The sequence below is a fragment of the Macaca thibetana genome, chromosome 2 (genome assembly GCF_024542745.1).
Source record: "Macaca thibetana thibetana isolate TM-01 chromosome 2, ASM2454274v1, whole genome shotgun sequence".
Taxonomy (NCBI): Eukaryota; Metazoa; Chordata; class Mammalia; order Primates; family Cercopithecidae; genus Macaca; species Macaca thibetana.
The window spans coordinates 96,382,280-96,407,912 of record NC_065579.1 but is presented as its reverse complement, the minus strand read 5'-3'; the positions used below and the strand labels follow the sequence as shown (position 1 = coordinate 96,407,912).

The 25,633-nt window shown below is 44.4% G+C and overlaps 1 protein-coding gene and 1 pseudogene across 12 annotated transcripts in view; both read right to left on the bottom strand.

Moving 5' to 3' along the window:
• Window positions 1-19,818: 19,818 nt before the first annotated feature.
• The window catches only part of TRAK1 (trafficking kinesin protein 1), a 213,866-nt gene continuing 208,051 nt past the window's right edge, over window positions 19,819-25,633 (bottom strand). For 11 of the 12 annotated variants that reach the window (XM_050780361.1, XM_050780365.1, XM_050780354.1 and 8 more), the window contains one exon: window positions 19,819-22,652. In XM_050780361.1, coding sequence (XP_050636318.1) covers window positions 21,857-22,652 — 796 coding nt within the window. In that variant the 3' untranslated portion in view covers window positions 19,819-21,856. Of the gene's footprint in view, window positions 22,653-25,015; window positions 25,097-25,633 lie in introns of all 12 variants that reach the window. The other variant, XM_050780366.1, reaches the window with a different exon arrangement.
• LOC126949384 (uncharacterized) lies at window positions 23,634-23,757 on the bottom strand (annotated as a pseudogene).

Genomic DNA, 25,633 nt, shown 5'->3' with positions numbered 1-25,633 from the left:
GGTGATGGAGATGGTTAGGTTCAGTTTGCAAGTTCCAGCTCACCTTCTGTGCAGTGTGATGGCAACATCCACTCAGTTTTCAAACTGCTTTTTGTCTCCATTTCAGGTGTGCACAACCCAGAAGCCAGTCTGAGAACTAGGTAATGACCTCTCCATTGCTTCAGTTCTCAAAGGCCTTGGTATCCTCTTAAACCAGATCCAAACATGTATGGCTTGGAAGTGAGCCCTGGAATTCATAAACAACTGTATGGAGTCACTTCCCTGAGCTCCACCCTCTCTGTAATCTCCCTGGTACTCTCAGTTCCCCGAGGCTCCCCTTTTTGATCCTCCACCCCAAATTGGGGTTCTGGTTACTCTGTTCTACACGTGTCTATGTTTGTAGCCCATGTTCATGTCCAAGTGGCAGGAGAACAGAGGGAGAGAAAAATATCAGTGGAAGCTAGTCTCACCTGCCGTGGGATCACAGTTCTCCTGAACAAAGAACAAATTTACCCTCTCACCTGCCGTGAGATCACAGTTCTTCTGAAAAAAGAACAAGTTTACCCTGCCTCAGAGTTTTGGCTTCTATCAGTCCCGTTACTGACTGCTGACCCTGCAGGTGTGGGTTTGCCCAGGGCCTGTGGCATGACAAACAGAGAAAGAGAATAATTAAAAAAAAAAAAAAAAAGAGAGAGAGAGAGAGAGAGAATGGTCATGATCTCTCTGGACATTAGGAGTTCCCCTTTTCACTCCTTGGGCCAGAACTAAAGAACTTCTCCTGTAGCTGTCTGTGCCCCAGAGCCCACTTCCAGTTTCTAAACTCTGTTAAGTTGAAACCAAGAGATACAAGAGTGGGGAAAGTGATGAACTCACTACTGGTTTGATGTACTTCAAATTCTGTGTTCTTCACCAGTGTTCCTTCTGCTGTCTTCTCTTCACTGTCCTCAAATAGCTGTTTTAAACTTTCTCTCCTGGAGTTATGACCAACAGAAACGATGGTTGGAGTGCACTTATTCCATCTTACCTGGAATCAGAACAACAGTGTCTTTAAATACAGAAATTTCACAGTGAAATCCCATCTTTATCTGAAAATCTGGCAACGATGAGCCTGCATTTCTGCATGGTGACAATGTGGAGGCCAACACTTGGCTGCCCCTCTAGACAGGCATGCCCTCTCTCACAGGCCAGTCTCACACATTTGTGTTATATTTGCAACCCCAGCTTCGGGATAGATTGAAACCAACCACTTCCAAAAGGTAACCACGTGGGTACCACTCAGCTTCAGCCATGTAGCTGCCTCTTGGTTCATTAGGTCTTTCTGTGGCCAGCTCTTTCCTGCCTCCCCAGTCTCTGGTCCAGGTTCATCTCTCCAAGCCCTGGCTGAAGCCTCTTCTGCCCTGATCCACCCCCTCTTGTGGTCCTTGCTTTGATCTTCTGTCAACTCGCCTCCTTTCCCTTTTCCTTGGCTTCTCTCCCTCCTGCCATTCCCCCAAGACCTCAGCCAATCTGAGCAATTGGGTCCAGCTGTGCCCACCTAGACTCCTTCTCCGTCCGTCCACCTGCCACCTGTCTTTGAGAAAGGCACCAGCCATAGCCTTCAGGGCCTCCCCTGCCTTTTCTCAGCCTGCCAGGGCCTGGCAATTTCTGCTGGAACTCTAATATCTTGATGAAATTTTAGGTCAAGAGGTACTGAAATGTTAAGACCCAGTAATGCATGGCCTCAGGCTCTTCTCTAAGAATGGGTGATTTATTTTATCTTAATTTTGGATTCTTTTGTGTATGTGTTTCCCAAGATGCTTCTGGTTTGGAAAATCTCCAGAAGGAATAAGAGTTACTGACAAGTGGAAAGAGTCACATCTAATCGAGCTCTAAGGCTAGCATCTTTCTATCTTTTCCTTCCCGTGGCTCACATGCCAGTCTGGGCAAATAGAAACAGGAACAATTAGCAGTTGTTCAAGCCTTACCTGCCCCAACGCCTCTAGACTGCTGCCAGAATGACTTCAACATGCAAGATCTTTCTCTGAGTCTCACTCCAGAAAGGATTATACTGCTGTCCTGCATCAGCTTGTGTGGACTGTTTCAAGCCCTTCGCTCTCTCACCAGCATGCACTGAAATGCACCTGTATGCCAGGCATTGTGTTGATTTAGCAGGTACAGAGACCCAGCCAAGTGTGAGATTCAGAAAAGTTGAGTGGCAGTACAATAACACAAGAACAAGGACGGGTAATGTGCAGAGGCTGGAAGAAAACTGAATGGCAGAGCTGACTGAATTAAGGGGAGGCCAACCAGGTGTCTGCCTAGTGTGCCAGTCTCTAAAAGACCTCTAATCACCACTACAGTAAACCGAAACCTGGGTGTCAGTGAGGTTTTTCATATGCGGTAACTACCCTAACTGGAAAAAATACATCGGTTCTACCCTTACAGAAGACGACAGCGCTCTCAAGTGGAAATTTTAGAAAACACTCCTCGGGGTGCCAGCTTCTCTCTGTTGAGGATTTTAGCTGTGCAGTATTTCACCCTTATCCATGGGGAATACGCAGGTGGATGTCTGAAACTGCGGATGGTACTAAACCTTATACATCTTATGTTTTTTAGATCTGATAACCGAAACAGCTACTAAGTAACTAATGAGTGGACAGCATACACAGCATGCAACTTGCTGGACAAAGGGAAGATTCATTTCCCAGGCAGGGTGGAGCAGGCAGGCACAAGATTTCATCACACTACTCGAAACATTACTCAATTTAAAACTTATGAATTGTTTATTTCTTTGATTCTCCATTTAATGTCTTCAGACCACGGTTGACCATGGGTCACTGAAATCACAGAAAGTGAAATTGCAGATAATGGGAAGCTACTGTATACACATTGAAATTTGTAGGATTCTGGTCTATTTCTCATTGCCACCCAGTCAGCTGAAATTTTAAAACCAGATAATTTTGGGCATGGGACTATTTTCTAAGAATAGGTAGTTTATTTCATTATTTTACTTTTGAACTTTTAATAGAGCTACCAAAAGGCTCCAGGTTTGGAACATCACCCCATGAAACTGAAAAGAGAACAAAGAAGACTGATGAGTGAAATGCTTTTTGTAGAACAAGAACTCAAAAAATAAAAAGGAACTCTTAGGGGTATTTTGAAGACAACTTGGTAACTATGGTTACCTCTAATTAGTGAGCACCTTATGCTTTCCAGATTTGAGTGAAGAAAAACAGAAAGAAAAAAACAATTCCAAATAAGCAAAAATGTTAAGTTCCATCAAATATATGTAATCATGTATTTTGAATATAAAATCAAGATATAGAAGTTTGTTAATAGCAAATCAACTCCCTGCCTTCACCTTCACCTCCTGTGTTTCTCCCTGCATAGCAACGACTCATAAACCAAAATTGGGAGTTAAGAAAGTCTCGAAGAAGGGGACACCAGAGGTCAGGGTGCAGGGAGACAGGCAGCACACCATAGAGGCAGCCTGACATGGGAGTCCTAACTGTGGCTGAATTAGGGTGAAACTATCCAAATGAATGCCTCCTGTTATATACTGGACACTGGGGAGAGGGCGAACCTTACTTTTGCTTCCTGTCAGAAGTACTGAATTGGGGCTCGTAATTACTGGGATTTGAACTTGGGCAGAGAGAGAAGCTCCAAGGGAAACTGTTCTGGGTCCACCTCAGGTTTCCTATGAGAAGAAGCCACAACACAAAAAAACACACCCATGTACAGGGAAGAAGAGAAGAAGAGGATCCTACTGCACATACCATGCCCTCAGACACTCCGAGACCTGAGACCATTGTCAAAGCCCTATCTTCTAGTCTGAATAAGTCTCCAGCTGAATCCAGACTAAAACATGCTTTTAACAGGAGGGAGGAAGGCTCTTGTCTCTCTGAGAGATTTCTCCACTTCAAGGGAGAAAGATTTCATCTACAATTAGTAAACTAACAAGACAGGTGTCCAATGAACACTGGCCACAGTGTGCAGAATAAAATGGTTATCTCATTCTCCGTGGAAAAGAATGGTGGAGTTGGAACCTAGGTAAGACAAACTTTGGCCTATATGAGAACCCCCAAAGTTTTTCACTTATTTTTTTCATTCATTCTTTCATTTACTCATTCATTCATTCAAAAGCTATTTATTGAAATGATCATGGTCCAGGCACTGTGCTAAGCACTAAAGATGCTGAAATGAGAGACAAAGAGACTGACGTCAAGGCTTTCTCATTCTAGTGGGAGGTGACAGATCTGATCCAAAGGCAAAGACGTAGGGATCATTTTCACTTAGATGGCTAATAGGCATCTCAATCTCAATATATCTAAATGAACTCTTGACTTTCCCTTCAAATTTCCTCTACCTAATGCCTTTCCCAACTCAGTTGATGGCAGCTCCCTCCTTCCCATTGCTCAGGCCCAAATCCTTGGAACAATCTTTGACTCCTCCTTCCCTTTACACCTTTCATCTAATCCATTAGCATATCTTGTTGGCTTCAAAATGTATTTAGAATCCATTCACTTTTCACCACTTCTGCTGTTGCCACCTTGGTCTGGGCCATTACTCTCCCTCCCCCTGGATTATTGTAAAAGCCTCTTAACTAGTCTTCCCACTTCCACCCTACAGTTTATACATTCACAGTAATCCACTATAGTCCCTGTTTCTGAACAGGTCATGAGGCCATACTTGGTAATCATTATTTCCTTGCTTCACTATGCCTTGCATATTCCCTGCAAGTTCACATATGCTTGGCCACCTGTGGTTCGGATCTTTCTGAAATGAAAATTTGTATTTTTCCCACTGAGTATAGAATTCTGAGCAGCTGAGGACAAAGGGAACATGAAATAGGTAGTAGAGGAGTGAAGTCACAATTACTAATCAGTAACAAGGACTACCATGCTGGCTTTTGTTCAACCTAGGGAATACAGAGAATTATTTAAACTGGTATTGGAAGACTGAAAAAGCAAAAAGGAACATTTATCAGAGGAACCAGCCCCCAATATTTCAACGTAGGTTCTTTTCTATTTTCCCTAAGTGTCAGCCGGTCTGAGAAATAAAGAGAAAGAGTACAAAGAGAGAAATTTTACAGCTGGGCCTCCAGGGGTGCCATCACATGCTGGTAGGACCACGATGGTGACCTTGAGCCGCAAATCCAGCAAGTTTTTATTAGGGATTTTGAAAGGGGTGGGGGTGTACGAACAGGGAGCAGGTCACAGAGATCACATGCTTCAAAGGGCAATAAAAGTTCACAAGGCAAAGGGCAGAGCAAGATCACAAGGCAAGGGCAAAATTAGAATTACTGATGAGGGTCCACGTCCTGCTGGGCACACATTGTCTTGGTAAACATCTTAACAGGAAACAGGGTTCGAAGGCAGACAACCAGTCTGACTAGATTTCACCAGGCTAGAATTTCCCAATCCTAGTAAGCCTGAGGGCACTGCAGAAGACCAAGGCATATTTCAGTCATTTTCTCAACCACATAAGACAGACACTCCCAGAGTGGCCGTCTATAGAGCTATCCCTGGGAATGCATTCCTTTCCCAGGGTACTAGTTATTAATATTCCTTGGTGGGAAAAGAATTCAGCGATATTCTCTTACTAGCACGTCATCTATAGGCTCTCTTCAAGAAGAAAAATATGGCTCTATTCTGCCCGACCCTGCAGGCAGTCAGACCTTATGGTTATCCTCCCTCATTCCCTGAAAATTGCTGTTATGCTGTTCTTTTTCAGGGTGCCCTGATTTAATATTGTTCAAACACTCATGTTTTACAATCAGATTTCATATTGTTCAAAAACATGTTTTACAAACAATTTGTACAGTTAAAGCAATCATCATGGGGTCCTGAGGCGACATACATTCTCAGCTTATGAAGATGACAGGATTAAGAGATTAAAGTAAGACAGGCGTAAGAAATTATAAAAGTATTAATTTGGGGAACTAATAAATGTCCATGAAATCTTCACAATTTACATTCTTCTGCCACAGCCTCAGCTGGTCCCTCCGCTCGGGGTCCCTGACTTCCCGCAACAAACATTGAGATAACATAGTACTCACAGTGGCAGGAATCAGAGCCCTTGCCTCTCTAGGGCTGGAGGAACAAAGAGAATAGGTCGGGATTAATACATTGAGAAGCTTAGAGGAGTGGTACTGAGCAGATGGAACCCAAAGCTATGAGGCTAGTGTGTTACCTGGCTGTTGTCACTGAGCAGGACAGGGGAAAGGTGTGATAAGGCACATTCTAGGAATGAAGGGAAAACTACAGACTGAAACCAAATGCTGTTGTTGGGCGAAGAAGTTTCTGGGAGGACACTGACTAAAACAGCACACAGACAGGAAGAAACATGTCTCCTCTCCCTCCTCCAGTCCCCAGTGATGTCCCTATTGGCAGCATCTGATGTGGAAGCGAGGTACAGTCCCAGCCCCAGGAGGACATAAAATGGTGAATTTGGAGATAAGAGACAATAACATAATAATAGGCACAATTGATTTCCCCTTACTTTTTAACCCAGATTGTGTTATCTTGGTTACCATGCCAATGCCTCCACAGGTTTCAGTACATCAAGACAGGATCATGATGGAACAAAATGAGGTCTGAACCTCTTTCTTCTATAGATCCTGAACTTCCTTTCAGAGACTATCATGAATTTAATTTTGTTTGTGTGATGGATAGCTGTATTGTGTTAAATGAAAGTGTTTGTGGTGGTTGATGATATTTACGTTTTGAAGTTAGGTAAGGAAGAAGAGTATAATTAGGTGTTAAACAGCCAAGGGGTGGATTGTAGTGGACATTCAACATTCTTCTTGTCTATTCGGCACTTTTAAACACCCTTCTTTTGTTTGAGAATTTTCTACCTCCCCAAAGTAGGAACCAGAAACTTTTTCCTAAGCCTCTTTTGCAGCTGGGCCACAGGCTTATGAAGCTGGCCCACAGGCTTGTGAAGCTGGCCCCACCGGTAATGTGGGCTGCAGTGTCAGTGTTCTCCTGGAGTGGGCTGGTCATATGATTTGGGCATGTTCTTACCTCCCTGGCTTTGAAGCCTGTTTCTCTGTCTTTAGGGAGATTGTATTATCGAATTATTTTTTCCGTAATAAACTCTTTTTCTCCTTAAACTGTCTAGGTTTCTCCTGTATATAACTAAGAGGCTTAACTGATGCATATGATAAGAATACCCTGCTTATTTGATTACTCATATCTCTAAGTTTGAACTTTTTTAATTTTTGTGGGTATATAGCAGGTATATTTATGGAGTACATGAGATATTTTGATACAGGCATGCAATGTGTAATAATCACGTCAGGGTAAATGGGGTATCCATTACCTCAAGCATTTATCCTTTGTGTTACAGTCCAATTATACTCTTTTAGTTATTTTAAAATACACAATTAAGTTATTTTTGACTATAGCCATTCTGCTGTGCTTTCAAATATTAGGTCTTACTTATTCTTCCTAATTACCTTTTGTACCCATTAACCATCCCCATTTTCCACTCCCAACCTGCCACTACCCTTCCCAGCCTCTGGTAACCATCCTTCTATTCTCTATCTCTATGAGTTCAATTGTTTTAATTTTTAGATCCCACAAATAAGTGAGAACATGTAAAGTTTGTCTTTCTGTGCCTGGCTTATTTCACTTAACATAATGACCTCTGGTTCCGTCTATGTTGTTGCAAATGACAAGTTCTCATTCTTTTCATGGCTAAATAGTACTCTATTGTGTATATGTACCACATTTTCCTCATCCATTTGTTTGTTGATGGACGCTTATGTTGCTTCCAAATCTTGGCTATTGTGAATAATGCTGCAATAAACATGGGAGTACAAATATACTGATTTCTTCAATATACTGATTTCCTTTCTTTTGAGTATATATCTAGGGGTAGGACTGTTGGATCATATGGTAGCACTATTTTTAGGGGTTTTTTTTTGTTGTTGTTGTTGTTGTTGTTGTTGTTTTGAGACAGAGTCTCACACTTGTCCCCCAGGCTGGAGTGCAGTGGTGCGATCTCGGCTCACTACAACTTCTGCCTCCCAAGTTCAAGTGATTCTCCTGCCTCAACTTCCTAAGTAGCTGGGATTACAGGCGCCCACCACTATGCCCAGCTAATTTTTTGTATTTTCAGTAGAGTCAGGGTTTCAGTATGTTGGCCAGGCTGCTCTCGAACTCCTGACCTCAGGTGATCCACCCACCTCAGCCTCCCAAAGTGCTGGGATTACAGGAATCAGCCACCATGCCTGGCCTATTTTTGGTTTTTAGAGGAACCTCCAAATTGTTCTCCATAGTGATTGTACTAATTTACATTATCAGCAGCAGTGTACAAAGGTTGTCTTTTCTCCACATCCCCGCCAGAGTTTGTTATTGCCTGACTTTTGGATAAAAGTCATTTTAATTGGGGTGAGATGATATTTCATTGTGGTTTTGATTTGCATTTCTCTGATGATCAATGATATTGAGTACCTTTTAATACACCTGTTTGCCAGTTGTATCTCTTCTTTTGAGAAATGTCTGTTCAGATCTTTTCCCCATTTTTAAAATGGATTATTAGATGTTTTCCTATAGAGTGTATGAGCTCCTTATATATTTTGGTTATTAATTCCTTGTCAGATGGGTAGTTTGAAAATCCACCCTGTAGATTGTCTCTTCACTTTATTGATTGTTTCCTTTGCTTTGCAGAAGCTGTTTAACTTGGTGTGATGCCATTTTCCAGTTTTGCTTTGGTTGCATGTGTTTGTGAAGTATTACTCAAGAAATCTTTGCCCAGCCCAGTATCCTAGAGAGTTTCCTTCATGTTTTCTTGTAGGAGTTTCATAGTTTGAGGTCTTAGATTTAAGTTTTTAATCTATTTTGATTTTGTTTCTCTATATGGAGAGAGATAGGGGTCTGGTTTCATTCTTCTGCATGTGGATATCTAATCTCCCAAGCACCACTTATTGAAGAGACTGCCCTTTCCCCAAGGTACATTCTCAGCATATTTGTTGAAAATGAACTCACTGTAGATGTATGGATTTGATTCTGGATTCTCTATTCTGTTTGGTTTATGTGTCTGATTTTATGCCAGCACCATGCTGTTTTGGCCACTATAGTATAATTTGAAGTCAGGTAATGTGATTCCTCCAGTTTTGTTCTTAGAATAGGTTTGGCTATTCTGGGTCTTTTGTGGTTCCATATAAATTTTAGAATTGTTTTTTCTATTTCTGTGAAGAATGTCACTGGTATTTTGGTAGGAATTGCATTGAATCTGTAGATTGCTTCAGATAGTATGGACATTTTAACAATATTGACTCTTCCGATCTATGAACATGAAATATACTTCAATTTTTTGTGTCCTCTTCAATTACTTAAATCAGTGTTTTATGGTTTTTATTGTAGAAATCTTTCAATTATTTGGTTAAGTTAATTCCTAGGTGTCTTACTTTATTTGTGGCTATTGTAAACGGGATTACTTTCTCAATTTCTATTTCAGATTGTTCACTGTTGGCACAGAAAAATGCTACTGATTTTTGTATGTTAATTTTGTGTCCTGAAACTTTACTGAATTTGTTTATCAGTTCTAATAGTTTTTGGTGGCATCCTTATGTGTTTCCAAATATAAAATCATATTATCTGCAAACAAGGATAATTTGACTTCTTGCTTTCCATTTATTTATTTCCTTCTCTTTTCTGATTGCTCTAGCTAGGACTTCCAGTACTATGTTGAATAACAGTGGTGACAGTGGGCATCCTTGTTGTGTTCCAGATCTAAGAGGAAAGGCTTTCAGTTTTCCCCCACTCAGCATAATACTAGCTGTGGGTCTGTCATATGTGAGTTTTATTATGTTGAGCTATGTTCCTTCAATACCTGGGTTTTTGAGGGTTTTTATCATGAAGAAATGTTGAACTTTATCAAATGCTTTTGCAGTATCAATTGGAATGATCATATGATTTTTATTCTTCATTCTGTTGATATGATGTATCACATTAATTGATTTGCATATATTTAACCATCCTTGCATCCCAGGGATAAATCCCACTTGGTCATGATGAGTGATCTTTTTAATGTGTTGTTGAATTCAGTTTGCTAGTATTTTCTTGAGGATTTTTGCATCAATATTCATCAGTGATATTGTTCTTGAAATTCCTCCTAAAGAATGTTTTTAAAATACAGGTGAGTGAGGGCATAATGGATGAAATAAGGCCCCACAAGAGGAGGGAGGGGCTGAGATCTATGTTATTGCTGGAGAAATGGGCCAGAATTAGGATGAAGAACCCAACCTCCTTTATAGCAGACAGGACAGAGAAAGCAACAAGTGAGCCCATCAAGCTTACAGGCTTGATCCCAGAAAGTTGGAAGAATTCCTATGTGATGCTTCTGCTTTCTTTAGGAAAGAGGGCAAATATCTTTTGAGAGTGAGAGAGAGAGCACAGAAAGCGAGGAATGAGGAAGTGCCTATAAAGAACAAGAGAGAGAGCTGACTGGAGAAACATAGGATCACCTGGCTTCATTGAAGGCCTGGATGAGGTGGGAGACTATAAATTTGGCACTCCTGTTTGTGGCACTCAGACTTACTGTTTTCACTGGAAGCCAGCAGTCCTGGTTTGGTCTGGAAAAAAGAAGGTGAACAGGTGAATGATTCAGAATTGAGTGCAACACTGGACCGTAAAACTTAGGAACTAAAGTATTGAAATTATAGGGCGCAATCTAGGCTGGATGGAAGGAAAAATAAGAAGATTGTGGGGATGGGGGGGGGCGCACAGTTGATGGCAAATTAGAAAAGCAGAAGAGGCAGGGGACTAGATGTTTCTGTGAGGTCTAAGAATACATGGGAATGTTCTGACTGAGAGATCCATGTGCCAAGAGGTTGTGGTGAAAGAGTGGGGTAACTGATTTTTAAATTTCAGAAGTTGAGTGATTTCAGATGGTAAGTTCAAGGATATGGCTTTGGGAGAGCTCATCAGAAATGGAAGGATGGTAAAGGCCAAAAGAGATGAGGAAGTAGAGGAACTGGGAGCCCAGAGCCAAATGGGTCATCCTTCATGGGTGGCTGAAGTTGTCCAGGTGACAGAAAGACTTAAGATGGTGAAAAGGACAAAGAGTTCAGAGTTGACATGGTCAAAGAATTAAGGGAACCTCCAAGAAGCTGGGGGAGGGAGGTTGAGGGTAGCAGTTGGGAAACATGAACTTCAACAGGGCAGGGGTTTTGAAAGAGGATAACGGAAGAGGAGCACGCCAAAGGCTGTAATAGCAAAGAGGACCAGAGCCCTCAGGAACATGTGGAGGGAGAATCTATCCTGCAGCAGGGTTCTTAGGGACCAGCCAGGTTTGGTCAGACGTGAGGTAGAGGATTCTTGTTGGTGGAGGTCACAGACGTGAAGGAATCTCTTTACCTGGAACTGGGTACCAGGTAACAGGAAACAGCTGAAAGGGCACGGTTCTGAGGAAGACAGGAGCCCAAGGGGCCCATTCCAAGGCATCAGCTTCTTCCCATTCCTCTGTGCCATGAGGGTGATTTGCTGAAAGCAAAAATGACAAGTTATTTCCTCATTGGGCTGGGCACGGTGGCTCATGCCTGTAATCCCAGCACTTTGGGAGGCCAAGATGGGCAGATCATTTGAGGTCAGGAGTTTGAGACCAGCATGGCCACCATGGTGAAACCCCATCTCTACTAAAAATAATACAAAAATTAGGCATGTGTGGTGGTGTGCACCTGTAGTCCTAGCTACTCAGGAGGCTGAGGCAAGAGAATCACTTGAACCCAGGAGGCGGAGGTTGCAGTGAGCTGAGATCTCTACTGCACTCCAGCCTGGGCAACGAAGCAAGATTCTGTCAAAAAACAAACAATCAAACAAGTAAAAACTTCCTCATTTAGCAACTGAACGTTTATTAGGTCTAGTGAAAATGAGCTTTTTACCATAGAACTCCTTAAAGGGTGGCCTATGGCTCATGCCAGTCCACAAACTGTCCCTGATGAAATAAGAACAGAAACTGAGAGTAAATGGTTACTTTTCAAGCAATTGCATTACCACATTGTCCAAATACATGCCGATGGTGTGGACCATTTGAGTGTCACTGCACTCTAATGGTGAGTTTTGGGTGGACAGGCAGCAAACTGACCATGGGCAGGAGGACCACATTATAACCCATGAGATTTTAAGGTTAGTTGGTCAACCATAAGTCAAAAGTATATAAAAATCTGAGCAAATGTAAGCATTTCTTTTGTTTTATTTTCTTTTTCTTTCTTTCTTTCTTTTTTTTTTTTTTTTTTTTTTTGAGACTGAGTCTCGCCCTGTTTCCCAGGCAGGAGTGCAATGACACGATCTCTGTTCACTGCAACCTCCGCCTCCTGGGTTCAAGCGATTCTCCTGCCTCAGCCTCCTGAGTAGCTAGGATTACAGGTGCCCACCACCAGACCTGGCTAATTTTTGTATTTTTAGTAGAGATGGGGTTTCACCATTTTGGCCAGGCTGGTCTCGAACTCCTGACCTCAGGTCATCCGCCCACCTTGGCCTCCCAAAGTGCTGGGACTACAGACGTGAGCTACTGTGCCTGCCCAAGCATTTCTTTATTTTTCTAACTTGTCACGTTTACCATCAGGTTAATTCTAATCATGTTTTTAAAAATTTATAGTTTAATATTATTATCTAAGTTGGAGATATAAAATTTGTATTGTTCATTTGTTAGCCAGAATTTACAGATTGTAAAACAAAGCCTCATAGAAAAATGTTGGTCAAAAAATTACTTTAAATGTCTCATCTTCCTTTCCAACCAACATCTCTCTCTGAGGCTGGTTTCTCTATTGTGAGTGTTATTAAAAGAAAACACAAGCTTGTATGTTATCCCCTGCAAATAAAACTATTATTAATCTGAACTAGCAGAGATAAATTAAAAGAATCCAATCCTCATTTATCACATTAAAAACTTTAATATTGTATCAAGCAATGTTTGCTATAATTAAAAAAGAAAAATAAAACTTCAATATTGATATATATTCAAAGTGAGAGTATGTATGTAATATAAAAAAATTACTGCTTCACTCGTAACTTTTTGTTTAGTTATAACTGCAGAATGACAGACATTGAGTATAATCGTGAATCTCTGTATTAAATGCTCTATATACACTTTCAATGAATAATATGTACTATCCTCATAATTCTTTATGTTTCCCCGTTTGTTCTCATATTTTTAAAAGATAATTTATTATTATTATTATTTTTTGAGACAGAGTTTCGCTCTTGTTGCCCAGACTGGAGCACAATGGTGCAATCTCAGCTCACTGCAACCTCTGCCTCCCAAGTTCAAGTGATTCTCCTGCCTCAGCCTTCCAAGTAGCTGAGATTACAGGCATGTGCCACCAGGCCCAGCTAATTTTGTATTTTTAGTAGAGATGAGGTTTCTATATTGGTCAGGCTGGTCTCAAACTCTTGATCTTAGGTGATCCACCAGCCTCAGCCTCCCAAAAGTGCTGGGATTACAGGTGTGAGCCACCACGCCCAGTCTTGAAAGGTAATTTAATGTCTGTTGAAACTAATATTTTAAAAATTTGGCTTGCATTTTATACTACTTTGTATTGTATTTTATTTTTCCTGAAATTCTTTATTATTGTGTTTTAAAAAAATATCGGCCCATGATGGACAAATGATACAAATTTTAAAAAACAACACACCAGTCTTTCACCACTAAGATTTGAGAAGTATGATTCTGTGCGTCCATAAAGTCCCAGAGATGTGGCTGGCTATTTACACCAAATTAACTGCTCTTCACGCCTGTGAACAGTCACTCTGGGTCAGGACTGAAGCCTTGAGAGGGGAGTGGCAGAGGGGGATCAGAGCCAGGACTACAGCTGGTGGGGTTGGGGGTGCTTACATACTGGGTTCCTGAGCCAGGCAACTCCACTTTCTTTGGTGGGTCACTTCCACAGTTTCTGCAGAACTCTGGAACAGCTAAACACACAGTACAATTTCTTCTCCAATCACAGGCTAGTGGCCCAAGGGTGGCAAAGGCCACCACTGGCTGGAAATCATGCAACCAGGAGAGTCGGGGTCCAAGGCTACTGCTCCTACTCTGGAAGTTAGTGTTACAGGTGACTTAATAGAGGCCCCAGGGAAGACCATGAGTTTATGCAATTGAGGTGTGGGAGAACAACACATCACTGTTCTGTTCTTTTTTTTCTGAAAAGACATACCTAAGCCTTTGCCCGTGACTTGAGAATCTCCTCTATCAATGGTCCCCACTGCTACCAGCTGCCTGGCCCTTGGAAACCCTGTGGATTCTGCCCTTCCCTGCTTTTAGGGGTCCCTGGGTTCCCCCTCTTACTTTTTTCCCCTGAATCTTGTCACATCGATGTACAGGCATTGCTGAGCCTCAGCGCTGCTGGTCCCCGAGGCTGCCGGTCTAAGGTAAAGGCCTGGATTTCTCTCACTGGTTTTCAATTCTTTGGGACTTCAGAGCAGGATCAGCCTGAACTTCGGGCATTTAGCATGGTGAATGACCAAGTACTGCCGAGCAAACATTTCCTTTAACTCTGGATTCAGTCATTGTGCTGTGACTTTACAGAACTTAGGAACTACAGGCTAAAGTAGTAAGGAGAAAAGGCTCCCATTTTCAGATGTTTTCAGAAAAAAAAAAAAGCAAAGAAAACATTTTCTAAAAAGATGCATTAGAAAGGAGCGGGTTGATTTCACAAAGTGGGAAGCACTCTAATACAGAATAGGTTTTGTGAACTCTTTTTAAAAATGCCTTTCTACTTCCTGGGTGTGGCAGCATGATAGGCAAGGGGGCTTCCTCCTCATTCTATGATTAATTTTTTCACTTGCCCCCCAAGCCTGTGCACATGCTGTCCCCTTGTTCTGGAATGCCTCCCTCCAGTTCCCCTGGAGAACTGAGACCATGCTCATGCCTTCCCTCAAGTGGTTCCTGAGCCCCCAAGCAGAGGGACTCCCTCCACTGTCATGACCACTTCTGCTGCCCGCGCAGAGGCAGCCCCTCTCAAGGGCTGGGACTGTGTCCGTTCCTCTGTGGATCCACAGAGCAGTCCGTTCCTCTGTGGATCTCAGTTCCACAGAGCAGCATGGAACTGAGTCGGACTGAGCGAGGACTCAGGACATCTTGAGAGGAAGAGTGGAACGGAGGAACCCAGGCTCAGGAGGGAAGACTCGTCCACCTTAGGAGTCCTTGGGCATCTGGCATGGCACCCCTACCCGTCCCCCACCCCCCTGCCAACCACAGCAGCCCCGAGAATCCACTGAAGCTCCAGACGGATGCCAGACTCCTGGCCCCAGGGAGGGGCTCTGGAATGTGAGGGGCCAGGCCTTCTTCCTGGTCATTTCCTCTCAACTTACACCCGCAGAAACAAGCACTCTATTTACAGTGAGGGTGTTGGGGGCTCCAGGAGGCAGAGTTGCCCGCCCTGAACTACTTTCCGGGGGAAAAGCAAACCTATCTGATCTTGTGATTGGATTAGGGCAAGTCTTTTGCAGTCTCCAAGCGTCTTTTGCAGTCTCCAAGCGCCCTCTGCTGGCTACGGAAGAAGAAATCCTTTTAGGATATGATGTCTTCAAGCCATGAGCTCAGATGTACAAACAATTTCATTTTTTTCTAAATCTCGACTTAATCCCTATTATAAGCTCTCAATCGACTCAGGCAATTCAGCATGACTTTCCTCCTCCGCCAACTTCTCCCCAGGTGGCATCTAGGTTCTGGGTGCTGGCCCTGGCTAGAGCTGCGGGGGAGGCTGGTGTCCACTTCCTTTGTCCTGTTGGCAAGGCTCTTCAGGACGTACCTGCCTCTCTGCTCCCAGGCAATGTGTGGAATGATTCCCACATCTGTCTGAGGCCAGGTACTTCAGGATCTCCTGGGACTTCTCCACTGAGACGCGTCTGCTGGCACTTGTACTTCCTCACTGCCCCATGTGGTCCCTGCCCTGTGATGGGGTGAGTTGCTGGGGAGGGGCTCTGGAACATCCTTACTTCCCCAGGACCCCTGCCAAATGAGCTCATCTGCCCTTGGAGTCCCAAACTCATCAGGGGCTTCTCCTATAACCTTGGATGTGACCTAGACGGAAAGGAGAAAGGCTTCCACGCGGGTTGAACGCTGGCATCCCTCTCCAACACCCATGGCCTGGAGAATCTGCATGAAGTCCTTGTCCTTTGTGTTTGGCAAGCAGGAGTAGCAGAGGAGGAGTAAGCAGTAAAAAGAGAAACTATTTCACCAACTTGATGCTTTAAAAATTTTTAAATATGTTTTTTTTTTTAAGCGAGAGAGAAAAACTGGCTCCACAAGTTTCCTTCTAAATCTTTTGGTCTCACACCAAAACACATACTCAGCTTCGTCCTTCCTCATATTTGAAAACCAGGAATTTTATTATCTTTGTTTTCTGGTCTCACACCAAAACACATACTCAGCTTCATCCTTCCTCATATTTGAAAACCAGGAATTTTATTATCTTTGTTTTCTGGTCTCACCAAATGCCTCTTTGACAACTTCTCCCTTAGGCCATGACGTCCTCTTTTGAACTTCCTGGGCTGGGAGAACGGCTTGGGGTACACATGAAGAAATTTGGCATAGAACAGGGAAGATGCACCAAACCACCTTGAACATCCTCCCATCACACACGAGACAGAAGAATGCCTTCTAGGGTTTACAAAACATCTATCAGTAGAAGGCTTCCTGCCGTTTGAAATGAACTCTTTTTGCTCCTACACCTTTTTATTATTTTTTAAGTTTATTCCTTACTTTTTCTGAAAACACTTCAAAGTGACTTGCAGACACCAAGCCCCTTTATCTTAATCCTTTAGCTCCTAGGAAATAGGACATGCCCTTACATATCCACAGTGCAATTATCAAACTCAGTAAATTTCATATTGATACAATTTTAAAAATACATGCTCTATATTCAAATTTCTGATTGTCCCAACACTGTCTTTTATAGCATTTTTTCCCACTCCAGTATCCCATTCAGATCATGAATTACATTTGTTGCCTTGTCTCTTCATCCTCCTTTAATCTGGAACAGTTCCTCAGTCTTTGTCATGATACTGACAATGTTTAAAGGGACAGGTACGTTGTTTTACAAAATGATAAATGTCCCCCAATTTGTCAACCACATGGTTCAGGTTTTGTGTTTGTGGCAGGAACAGCACAGCAGGATGCGTGTCCCTCCCAGTACATCTCATAACAGGTGATGTCTTATAGCAGTTTGTCCCATTTTGGGTAACATTACATTTTACGACTTGTTTGAAGTGGTATACCACAGAGTTATCCACTGCAAATATATCCTCCCTCCTTTGTAAATTAATAAGCATTTTGTGGGAAGATACAATGGGTGTAAATATTCTGCTGCCTAAGGAATTTTTACCCAATGGTTTTAACATCCATTGTTGTCTGAATTAGTTAGTATTGTGGTTTCAAAATGGTTGGGTTTTTGTTTGTTTGTTTTTTGAGACAGAGTTTTGCTCTTGTTCTGGAGTGCAGTGGCACGATCTCAGCTCATCGCAACCTCTGCCTCCCAGGTTCAAGCGATTCTCCTGCCTCAGCCTCCTGAGTATCTGGGATTACAGGCATGCGCCACCACGCCCAGCTAATTTTGTATTTTTAGTAGAGACAGGGTTTCTCCATGTTGGTCAGGCTGGTCTCGAACTCCCAACCTCAGGTGATCCACCCATCTTGGCCTCCCAAAGTGCTGGGATTACCGGCATGAGCCACTGCACCCGGCCAAATGGTTGTTTTTCTAATTCTATTGTCCCTTCTGTATTTGTCATTCACCTTCCTTCTACTGTAAGGAAAGGCGTAGAGGAATGCATTCTAGGATCCCCTTTCCATCCTTCCTCTGCTTGGAATGCCTCCCCCACTTGGCAAATCCTGGAAACCCAGATACAGGGTCATCTTACCTCAAAGCTTTCCCTGCCCCTGCTGGGCAGTTAAGCCCACCCACTCTCTCTCTCCCTTCCCTTCAAGTAAGATGGGCTGTGGTTATCTGGCCTTCTTAGAGCCCTGAGACAAAGAGAGACTGGAAAGGAGAATTTGCCTCCCACAGCAGAACTCCCACCCAAACTCACCTGGTCTAGTGCAGTGGGTCTCAAACTTTGGTGCACACCAGAATCATCTTGAGGGCTCGTTAAAACACAGATACCTAGGTCCTATACCCGGGGTTCTAATGCACTATCAAAAAATCTTACTGGCTTAACAACAAAGTTTATTTCTCCATCAGGTTACATGTCAAATATGTTGGCAGGAAGCTCTGGTCCACATATTTGGGGACTCAGGATGATGGAGACTCCAGCACTTTAATACGTGACCTGAGGGTTTAACACACAGGAAGAGAGGTGCACAAAGTCATGCACTGATTTTTCTCTGCTTATTGCCCACTGGCCAGCCACTAATCACGTGACCTGCCCAACAGCAATGGCTGGGAAATGGGGATCAGACGAATCATTTGGTGAGCACCATCATTTCTGCTACCACCGCACTCCCTTGATCCTACCAGCCCACTACCACACAGGCCTTCTCTTAGTTCTTCGAATGCACCGAAGTGCTTTTCTGCCTCTGGGCTTTTACACTAGCTGCTCTCTCTGCCGAAATGCTCTTGTGCCAGATCTCACATGCTTCACTCAAGTGCCCCTCCCTGGAGTGGCTTTCTCTTACTGTCCAATCCAAAGCAGCCACTCACTCCTTCACACCACCTTATTTTAATTCTCTGCACAGCCCTTGTTATTCTACACTTGGTGTTGTTCTCTCTAGATTGTACACTCCGTGACAGCAGAAACTGGCTCACTTGCTCGTCCCCAGTACCTACAATGCCTGGCACATGGTAGGTGCTCAAAATACATTTACTCAACAGTTAACTCTAAGATGCATTACTGTTCTCATGTCACAGGTTAAAAAAAAGAAAAAATGGAGGACCTAAAGATGGTAAGTGGCTTGCCCAAGGTCACACCACTGCCAAATGGTTAGCACCTGACTTAAAATCCATGATGCCACATCCCACCACAGTGTTTGTTTGCATAATCTCACTGCTTTCAAATATTGAGGTGGCAGAATATTTATTTTCTTTTGTTCTACTCACAATTCTCCATCTGGTGGACCTCCACTATCCTTGGTTGTCTCTTAACACAGCTCTATGAAAGGCAATTTCGCAATAACCATCTAGGAATTTATTTCATAGATGTATTCACATATGTGGACAATTGCATACATGTAAGGTTTTTACATTACAGTACCTTGATAGCAAAAGATAAGAATTAACCCAGTGACACCAGGCACAGTGGCTCACACCTATAATCTCGGTGCTTTGGGAGGCTGAGGCAGGAGGACCACTTGAGCCCAGGACTTCAAGAACAGCGTGGGCAACATGGTGAGACCCCCATCGCTACAAAAAATAGAAAATAAATAAAAATTAGCTGTGCATGGTGGCACACACCTGTGATCCCAGCTACTTGGGAGGCTGAGACAGGAGGATTACTTGAGCCCAGGAGGTCAAGGCTGCAGTAAGCCATGTTTGTACCACTGCACTGCAGCCTGGGCAATGGAGTGAGACCCTGTCTCAAAAAAAAAAAAAAAAAAAAGAAAAAGAAAAGGAAAGAAAAAAGAATTATCCCAGTGACCATCTGTAAGGGATGGTTCATAAAGGCATGTATATATTCATAGCAGGTGTATGCACACACTGGAATAGTACACAGCCCTGAAAAGTGAGGGACATCTTCAGAGTCTGATTGGAAAGCTGTCTAACGTATGGTATCATGTTGAAAGAAAGAAGGCATATAACAGTATGTGAAGTATATGCCTTTCATTTAATTTTGCAAAGAGCTAAACACTTTCAAGTCTTACATAAAGAGATCGTCTCCTTGATGAAAAGATAAAAACAAAATACAAATCAGAATACCGGTGTGGTTTCCATCATTTGAACTTATTTTATTGATACTCATTAGTGAATAAAATTTTGTTGATTTTTGATGCATTACAACACACTTTTTGGTAGTGGTTGCACAATGTTGATCGTTTATTTATTTACTATACTAAATATTGCAACCTCTGAACTGCCAATTTTTACATGGTATATCTGGCAACGATGAGTGGCTCCTCTCTCTGAATACATAAAATGGTCCATTCAGTCCATGGTTTTCATATTCCTTTGTTATTCTATCTACCGCTTTAAAATACATTCAAATAAAAAGATATAAGTTACTTGCAGTGAGTGCACACATGTAACAGCAAGGAGAGCTGAGAACGTAATTAACCAATACTCTTGTGTTCAGAGAATAAATAGTCTGAAACCGTGGGACTGAGGCTTGCTCCTTAGGGGCTTTCTCAAAGTATCCCTGCTGGACATAAGGTCACCCTCACTCAATGGAAGGACACATCTTCTGCTGCGAGGGAGGACACAGAACGACAGTTTCATTTACATGGGATGTTTTCCTTCCATAAATGTCTGGAACACAGTGTCACGGGACACCATGATGTACAGTGCAGCCCTCAAATTAGAATAAATAAGTTACGTGGTTGGACTGGAAAGCCACAGACACACTATGACTGGAACTGGAAGGAACGAGAATGTTTATTTAAAATACGGCAGACATAAATAATAAATAAAAGTTAAAAATTTAATCGGCGACAGCAACAGGACCAGCCTCCCTTGTTGCATTCATGGTTCTTTTCACAAGCACCTGGATCTTTTCCTAATGATAAAAAGTGGCACAAGGAGACAAAAGGCTTTGGAGGGAAAGAAAATACTTTGTTGTGACCACATGCTCTTCTGAAACAAGAAGGCAAAACGTGGGCACTGAATGGCTGCAATCAAAGACTGCACGGTGACAGCACCCTGGCCAGTCTTGGGTTTTGGAGGAAGCGCTGGAGCGAGTGGAATGCCAAAGCCTTGTTTCCCCCGGAACCAGTTTGGTATTATGCCTGGTTGTGGTTCTTCCCCTCTACGTTTGGTGTTGACAATTTCTTTAAATAAGCTTTTTCCCTATCCTTTTTCCTTTCAGTCTTATTGTTAAAGGTGTCTTGGGTCTGGTCTTAAATCAATTTGGTTGTGACTCTGGGTCCCAGAAAAAAGCTGCTATCTCATTAGCGGCTTGGTGTGTTTGAAATTCATATTTGAACCACATAGAAAACATACACTACCAGTACCATTACTTCCCTGCATGTATATTTTTTTAAAAACGGAAAAGTAAAACAAATCACACAGAACACAGAGGGGCTGCTGAACGCAGCACGAGTGTAAATACATTCTCTTTCGGGTCAGACATTTGGCCTGACAGCTGATTACAAAACACAGGATGACTTCAAGGGGAAGGCATGAAAACAAAAGGTCACACCTCAGAAAGGAAACGACTGTCCACTGAGGCAGAGTAGTGAAGGTCTTGAAGAAGCTGGGCCACCCATAAAAGAAAGAAAAGCCCCCCGATCAGGAAAGCCACGTCAGCGGCACGTGGCTGAGGATGGAGGCTCCTTACGCTCCTACAGGGTGGGTGAGGCGAGGTGTCCGATGACACCCAGATATGTTATGACCCGTGCCGCGTTGACAGCTCGTGGTGTGCCAGCCACGGAATTCACTGGTTTCCTATCCATGGGATAAGAACACACTTGGGAGTTTCAGTGCTTCTCAAAAGGAAAGAAGAAAGGACCCCACCTTCCCCCAGGTTAGCACAGGTGACGTCCTCGTGAGAGTGATGACAGTGCAGGGGCACTTCCTGTGGGATCGGAAGAAAGAGCAGGGCGGACACGAGGTCTCCAGGTCCTATGTACACATTTTACAAAGGTTCCACTCTTCCTCCATTAGGCACGAGGTTGATTTGTCTAGCTTAGGAGGGGGTGGACGGAGAAGGGCAGAGGGAGGAAGTGCACTGTAGGGGGAAGAGAGGGAGGTGGGAGCAAGAGAGGAGAACGTGGGTCTCCTCCAGGGCAACCGGCCCCCCTCCAGTCCTCACCGTAAGCTAGTTTGTTTGGAGAGCTTAGCACCCATCAAGATGCCCGAGGTGAGAGTCACGGGGGCCTTCATCTGCATGCTAGATCCCACCATGGTGGGGAAGCTGCGATTCCGCCGGATGCCACTATTCAGCTGCAGCCCACCGATGGCACTGGTGACAGTGGGGCATCCGAGGGGCAGGCCCTCAGGTACCAGGCCTCTGGGGACAAGGGCTGGTGCTGGCCCCGGGGGCCCACAGAGGAGAGGTCCCTGCTCCTCAGTCAAGGTGGGGACATGGGCTCGCCCTGAGTTCACCACTTTGGCCACCCCAAACCTCCTGACTTTGTCCACAAGGTTGAGGTTGGAGACGGACACGTCGGTCTGGCTCTCACTGCTGCGGACGTTCTTTTCTCTCACTTCCCTCAGGATGGAGCTGGCCGGCTTGGAAGCCAGGAAGTTGTCGTAGGGAGGGCTCGTGCACTTGAACTCAAAGGAGGGTGGGGAGGATGCGGGTGTCTGCATAGGCGAGTTCGGCGGAGTAGAGGGGATCACAGCCATCTTGGGTGTGTAGGAGTGCAGGAGAGAGCCCCGGCCGGCCCTGTCCCAGCTCTGGGGGTCATACACAGCCGCAGAAATGCCCCGCTCCTTCAACAGCCACACGAGCCCTAGGGATGTGCTCATGGTGGTCGTGGACTCACGGGTGTTAGTGAAGGACTCAGCCAGGCTCAGTCTCCGTGGAGTGCACGGTGTGGCCACCGGCGTGGATTTCAAGTGGCTGGAGCTGCCACAAGCTGGAGTTGGGGCTGAGTTAAGGCTGAAAGAACAGATGACAGGTTATTCACCAGAAATACCCACGAGCTCCATAGAAAGGGTCAGTGGCCAGTCTCCTGCAGGGGGTATAGGGACGACCCAGGACACGATGAGAGGGTTCCCCAGCTGAGGCCCCCAAAGGCTCTGTCCACGTCTGCTCCTCCCTCTCACCCTTCAAGAGAAGCATAGTTTAAGTTAACAGGAAGCTGCACATGATCCCCTTTGCCCATCCCTGGTTGGTGGGTACAGTTGTCCCCTTTGCAGATGAAGAAACAGGCTCAGAGTTAGGGGTTTCCTTGGTGTCACATCTGGCTGTTAAGTGGACAACCCAAGTTGAGGGACTCTAAATCTGTTAGAGAACAGGAAAGGAAGCCCTTTGGCAAAAAGGCATTCTTTCCCCATCAAATTTACCCAGATTCCAGTGTTCCTTCCTAGTACCTACTTCTCCCTGAAGCAAGATGTGAACCAGGACTCTGGGAGATGAGATATTCCTTATCTTAGGAAGGGAAAGGATGGCCACAGCGTGTGGACTGAGGCCAGGCTGTGCCCATCCAGTCAGTTGTGGCCATGAGCTCCTGAATCCCCGGTGCAGAGCCCTTTCCTCTACACCGTGCTGCCCTTAAGCCTTCTTATATCCTTGCCCAAATCCATTCTAACCAGTGGAGTTAGAGGGTCGGGGGAAGACATGTCTCATATGAAGAGATCTACATCAACGGCACTACCCAGGGAAAGGTCCACTGAAATGTGTGGAGCCTGAGTTACCCAAGGAAAGGAGGCAGATTTGTTTATTCACTTGTGTTGTGCTCACTAGGGACTCACTAGGTTCCAGCAGTTGGGATCCAGTCATGGAGTCCATTAGGACAGAAAAGCTTCCAGAAGGGCAGCAGAGGGAAATGCATTGTTGTCTGCTTAAAAAGCAGGAAAGGTTCTTTTTTTTTTTTTTTTATAATTGTAATTACTTTTGCACCAACCTAATAATTCAGTATCCCTAGAGACTGTCAAAAATTGCCAATGCTGCCTATATTTCAAGTCATCACGGCAGGGTATTGGGGAAATTTTTCAACTAGTAATAAACCTCATTGGCTATGACACTGTCACTGTGCAAAGCTTGGAAAGGTTCTCTTTTAACAGCTGCTACAGGGATCCAGGGGAGGCCAAACAGGCATGGAAACCCTATACTGCTTCTCAACGAGCAACCAAGGAGCAAAGATGCACAGCCCTCCTAACAGTCTCATGGGACATGCCCTGGTGTCAGCTCCAGGATTTTGCTGGGGCTGCCAGTGTGCTTTGGAGCAGGTCAGCTGCATGGTCCCCAGGAGGTGGGGATGGAGGCTTCTCTACCCAGTCTGGCAGAAGGAAGTCCATGTACTCTGGGAAAGGCACCAAAGGAGGGAATGGGAAAGAAAAGGGCCCATTCTGGAGCAGGTCTTTGGAAAGACCAGAGAAGGGGCCCCCTCCCTCATGGGGAGCATGAGGTTCAAAGCAACGTACAAGCTAGGGGCACCATCTGGCTCCACACTCAGGTGACCTCAGCCCTTGGAGGTCAGCACAGGGTGGGGATACTAGAACAGGCCCATCTCACACAAGCTCAAGGGTGGGGATGCTGGTGGGCTGGGGGACACAGAAAAGCATGATTAGAAACCACAACAGATTCCTAAGGTTAAACGTGGATTTTTTCAAAAGGCATGTGTGAAGTTTTACAAATGTTGATGCACCTTCAATAAAGGGCAAAAAAGCTCTAAATTTATAATCATGTTGACATGGCCATCCCTAGGGAGATTTTGTTTCCATTTTGTTTGTTTCAGTTGATTTGTTTCCATTCTATTTCAAGCAGCCTTTCTTTCAAACTTAGGCAAAAAAAGAAAAAAAAAGAAAAAGCCTTTTCTTGCTACTTTCTTCCCAGGCTTCGTTCAGCCCTGACACAGCCACATGAAGACCCACGTGTGGTTTAAGTCCTATGGCTACAGTCAGGAGTGCCATCTAGTTATCCAGGGCACCAGCCTCTCATAGTGGGAAGCTTGGTTCCATGGTTTTGAAAACAATCCCTTCCCAACGTAAAGCCACAGGACGGGGAAGCCAAGTTCTCCAGGGGCAGGGAGACGGAGAAGACAAAGCTAATATTTATGATCCCCGTCTGGTGAGAACTTAGGGTTAGGCCTTTATTAGTGCTGGCACTCGGCTTGACTGGGGGTGTTTAGATGGGTTAGGGGCATCGACCATCAAGGCCGAGTTAGCCAGGCACAACCACAGAGACACATCCACGTCTAAGTCCCCGGGTTAGTGGCGGCCATGCGTGCACACACAGCTCCTTCCACAGGGCCCTGCCAGGGCAGGCACTGCTGGCGGTGTGCTCACCCCCTGCCTCACCCGTGGGCTCAGACTCTCTGCCCTATATCTCCTCTCAGCTCAACGGGGTATATGGCTGCTTCGTCGTCCTCCTCACATGACCTGTGGAGAATTATTCATAGTTTAAGGTGCTCCCTGGCTGACTGCTCCCGCCCCTTCGGCTTTATCTTCCAGCAACCCAGCATCTTGCACCACAGAGGAAACGGCTGAGGGGGTCGCTCCACTCTGTTAGGGGAGAGCATTTTCTCTTTTGCTGGCACCAGTGAAAGGCCTGAAATCAGGCCAAACAGACTAACTCATAGCAGACAAGTCCTCCCCATAGATGGTGCTCCAGAGAGAAAAGGACCATGCTGGGCATGTGGCTTAGTCTTGGAGTCTTCTCATTTTGGTCATTACAGTTTGGCCGTAGTGCATGGTTCCTGTGGCCTATTGCAGAGGCACAAGGGGTTCCACAGGGCTCAGTAACTCCATCCATAAATAAAAGAACTCTGTGTTCTATTGACAAACTTTGGGGCAAAAAATCCAACAGACTTTAGCCGCAGGGCCTGTGGTAGTGTCAACTTCAGCTGGTTAAGGAGGGGCCTAAGAATCCATTCCATGGCCAACTAAATGGGCAACTAAAAGGGCAACTGAAGGTGG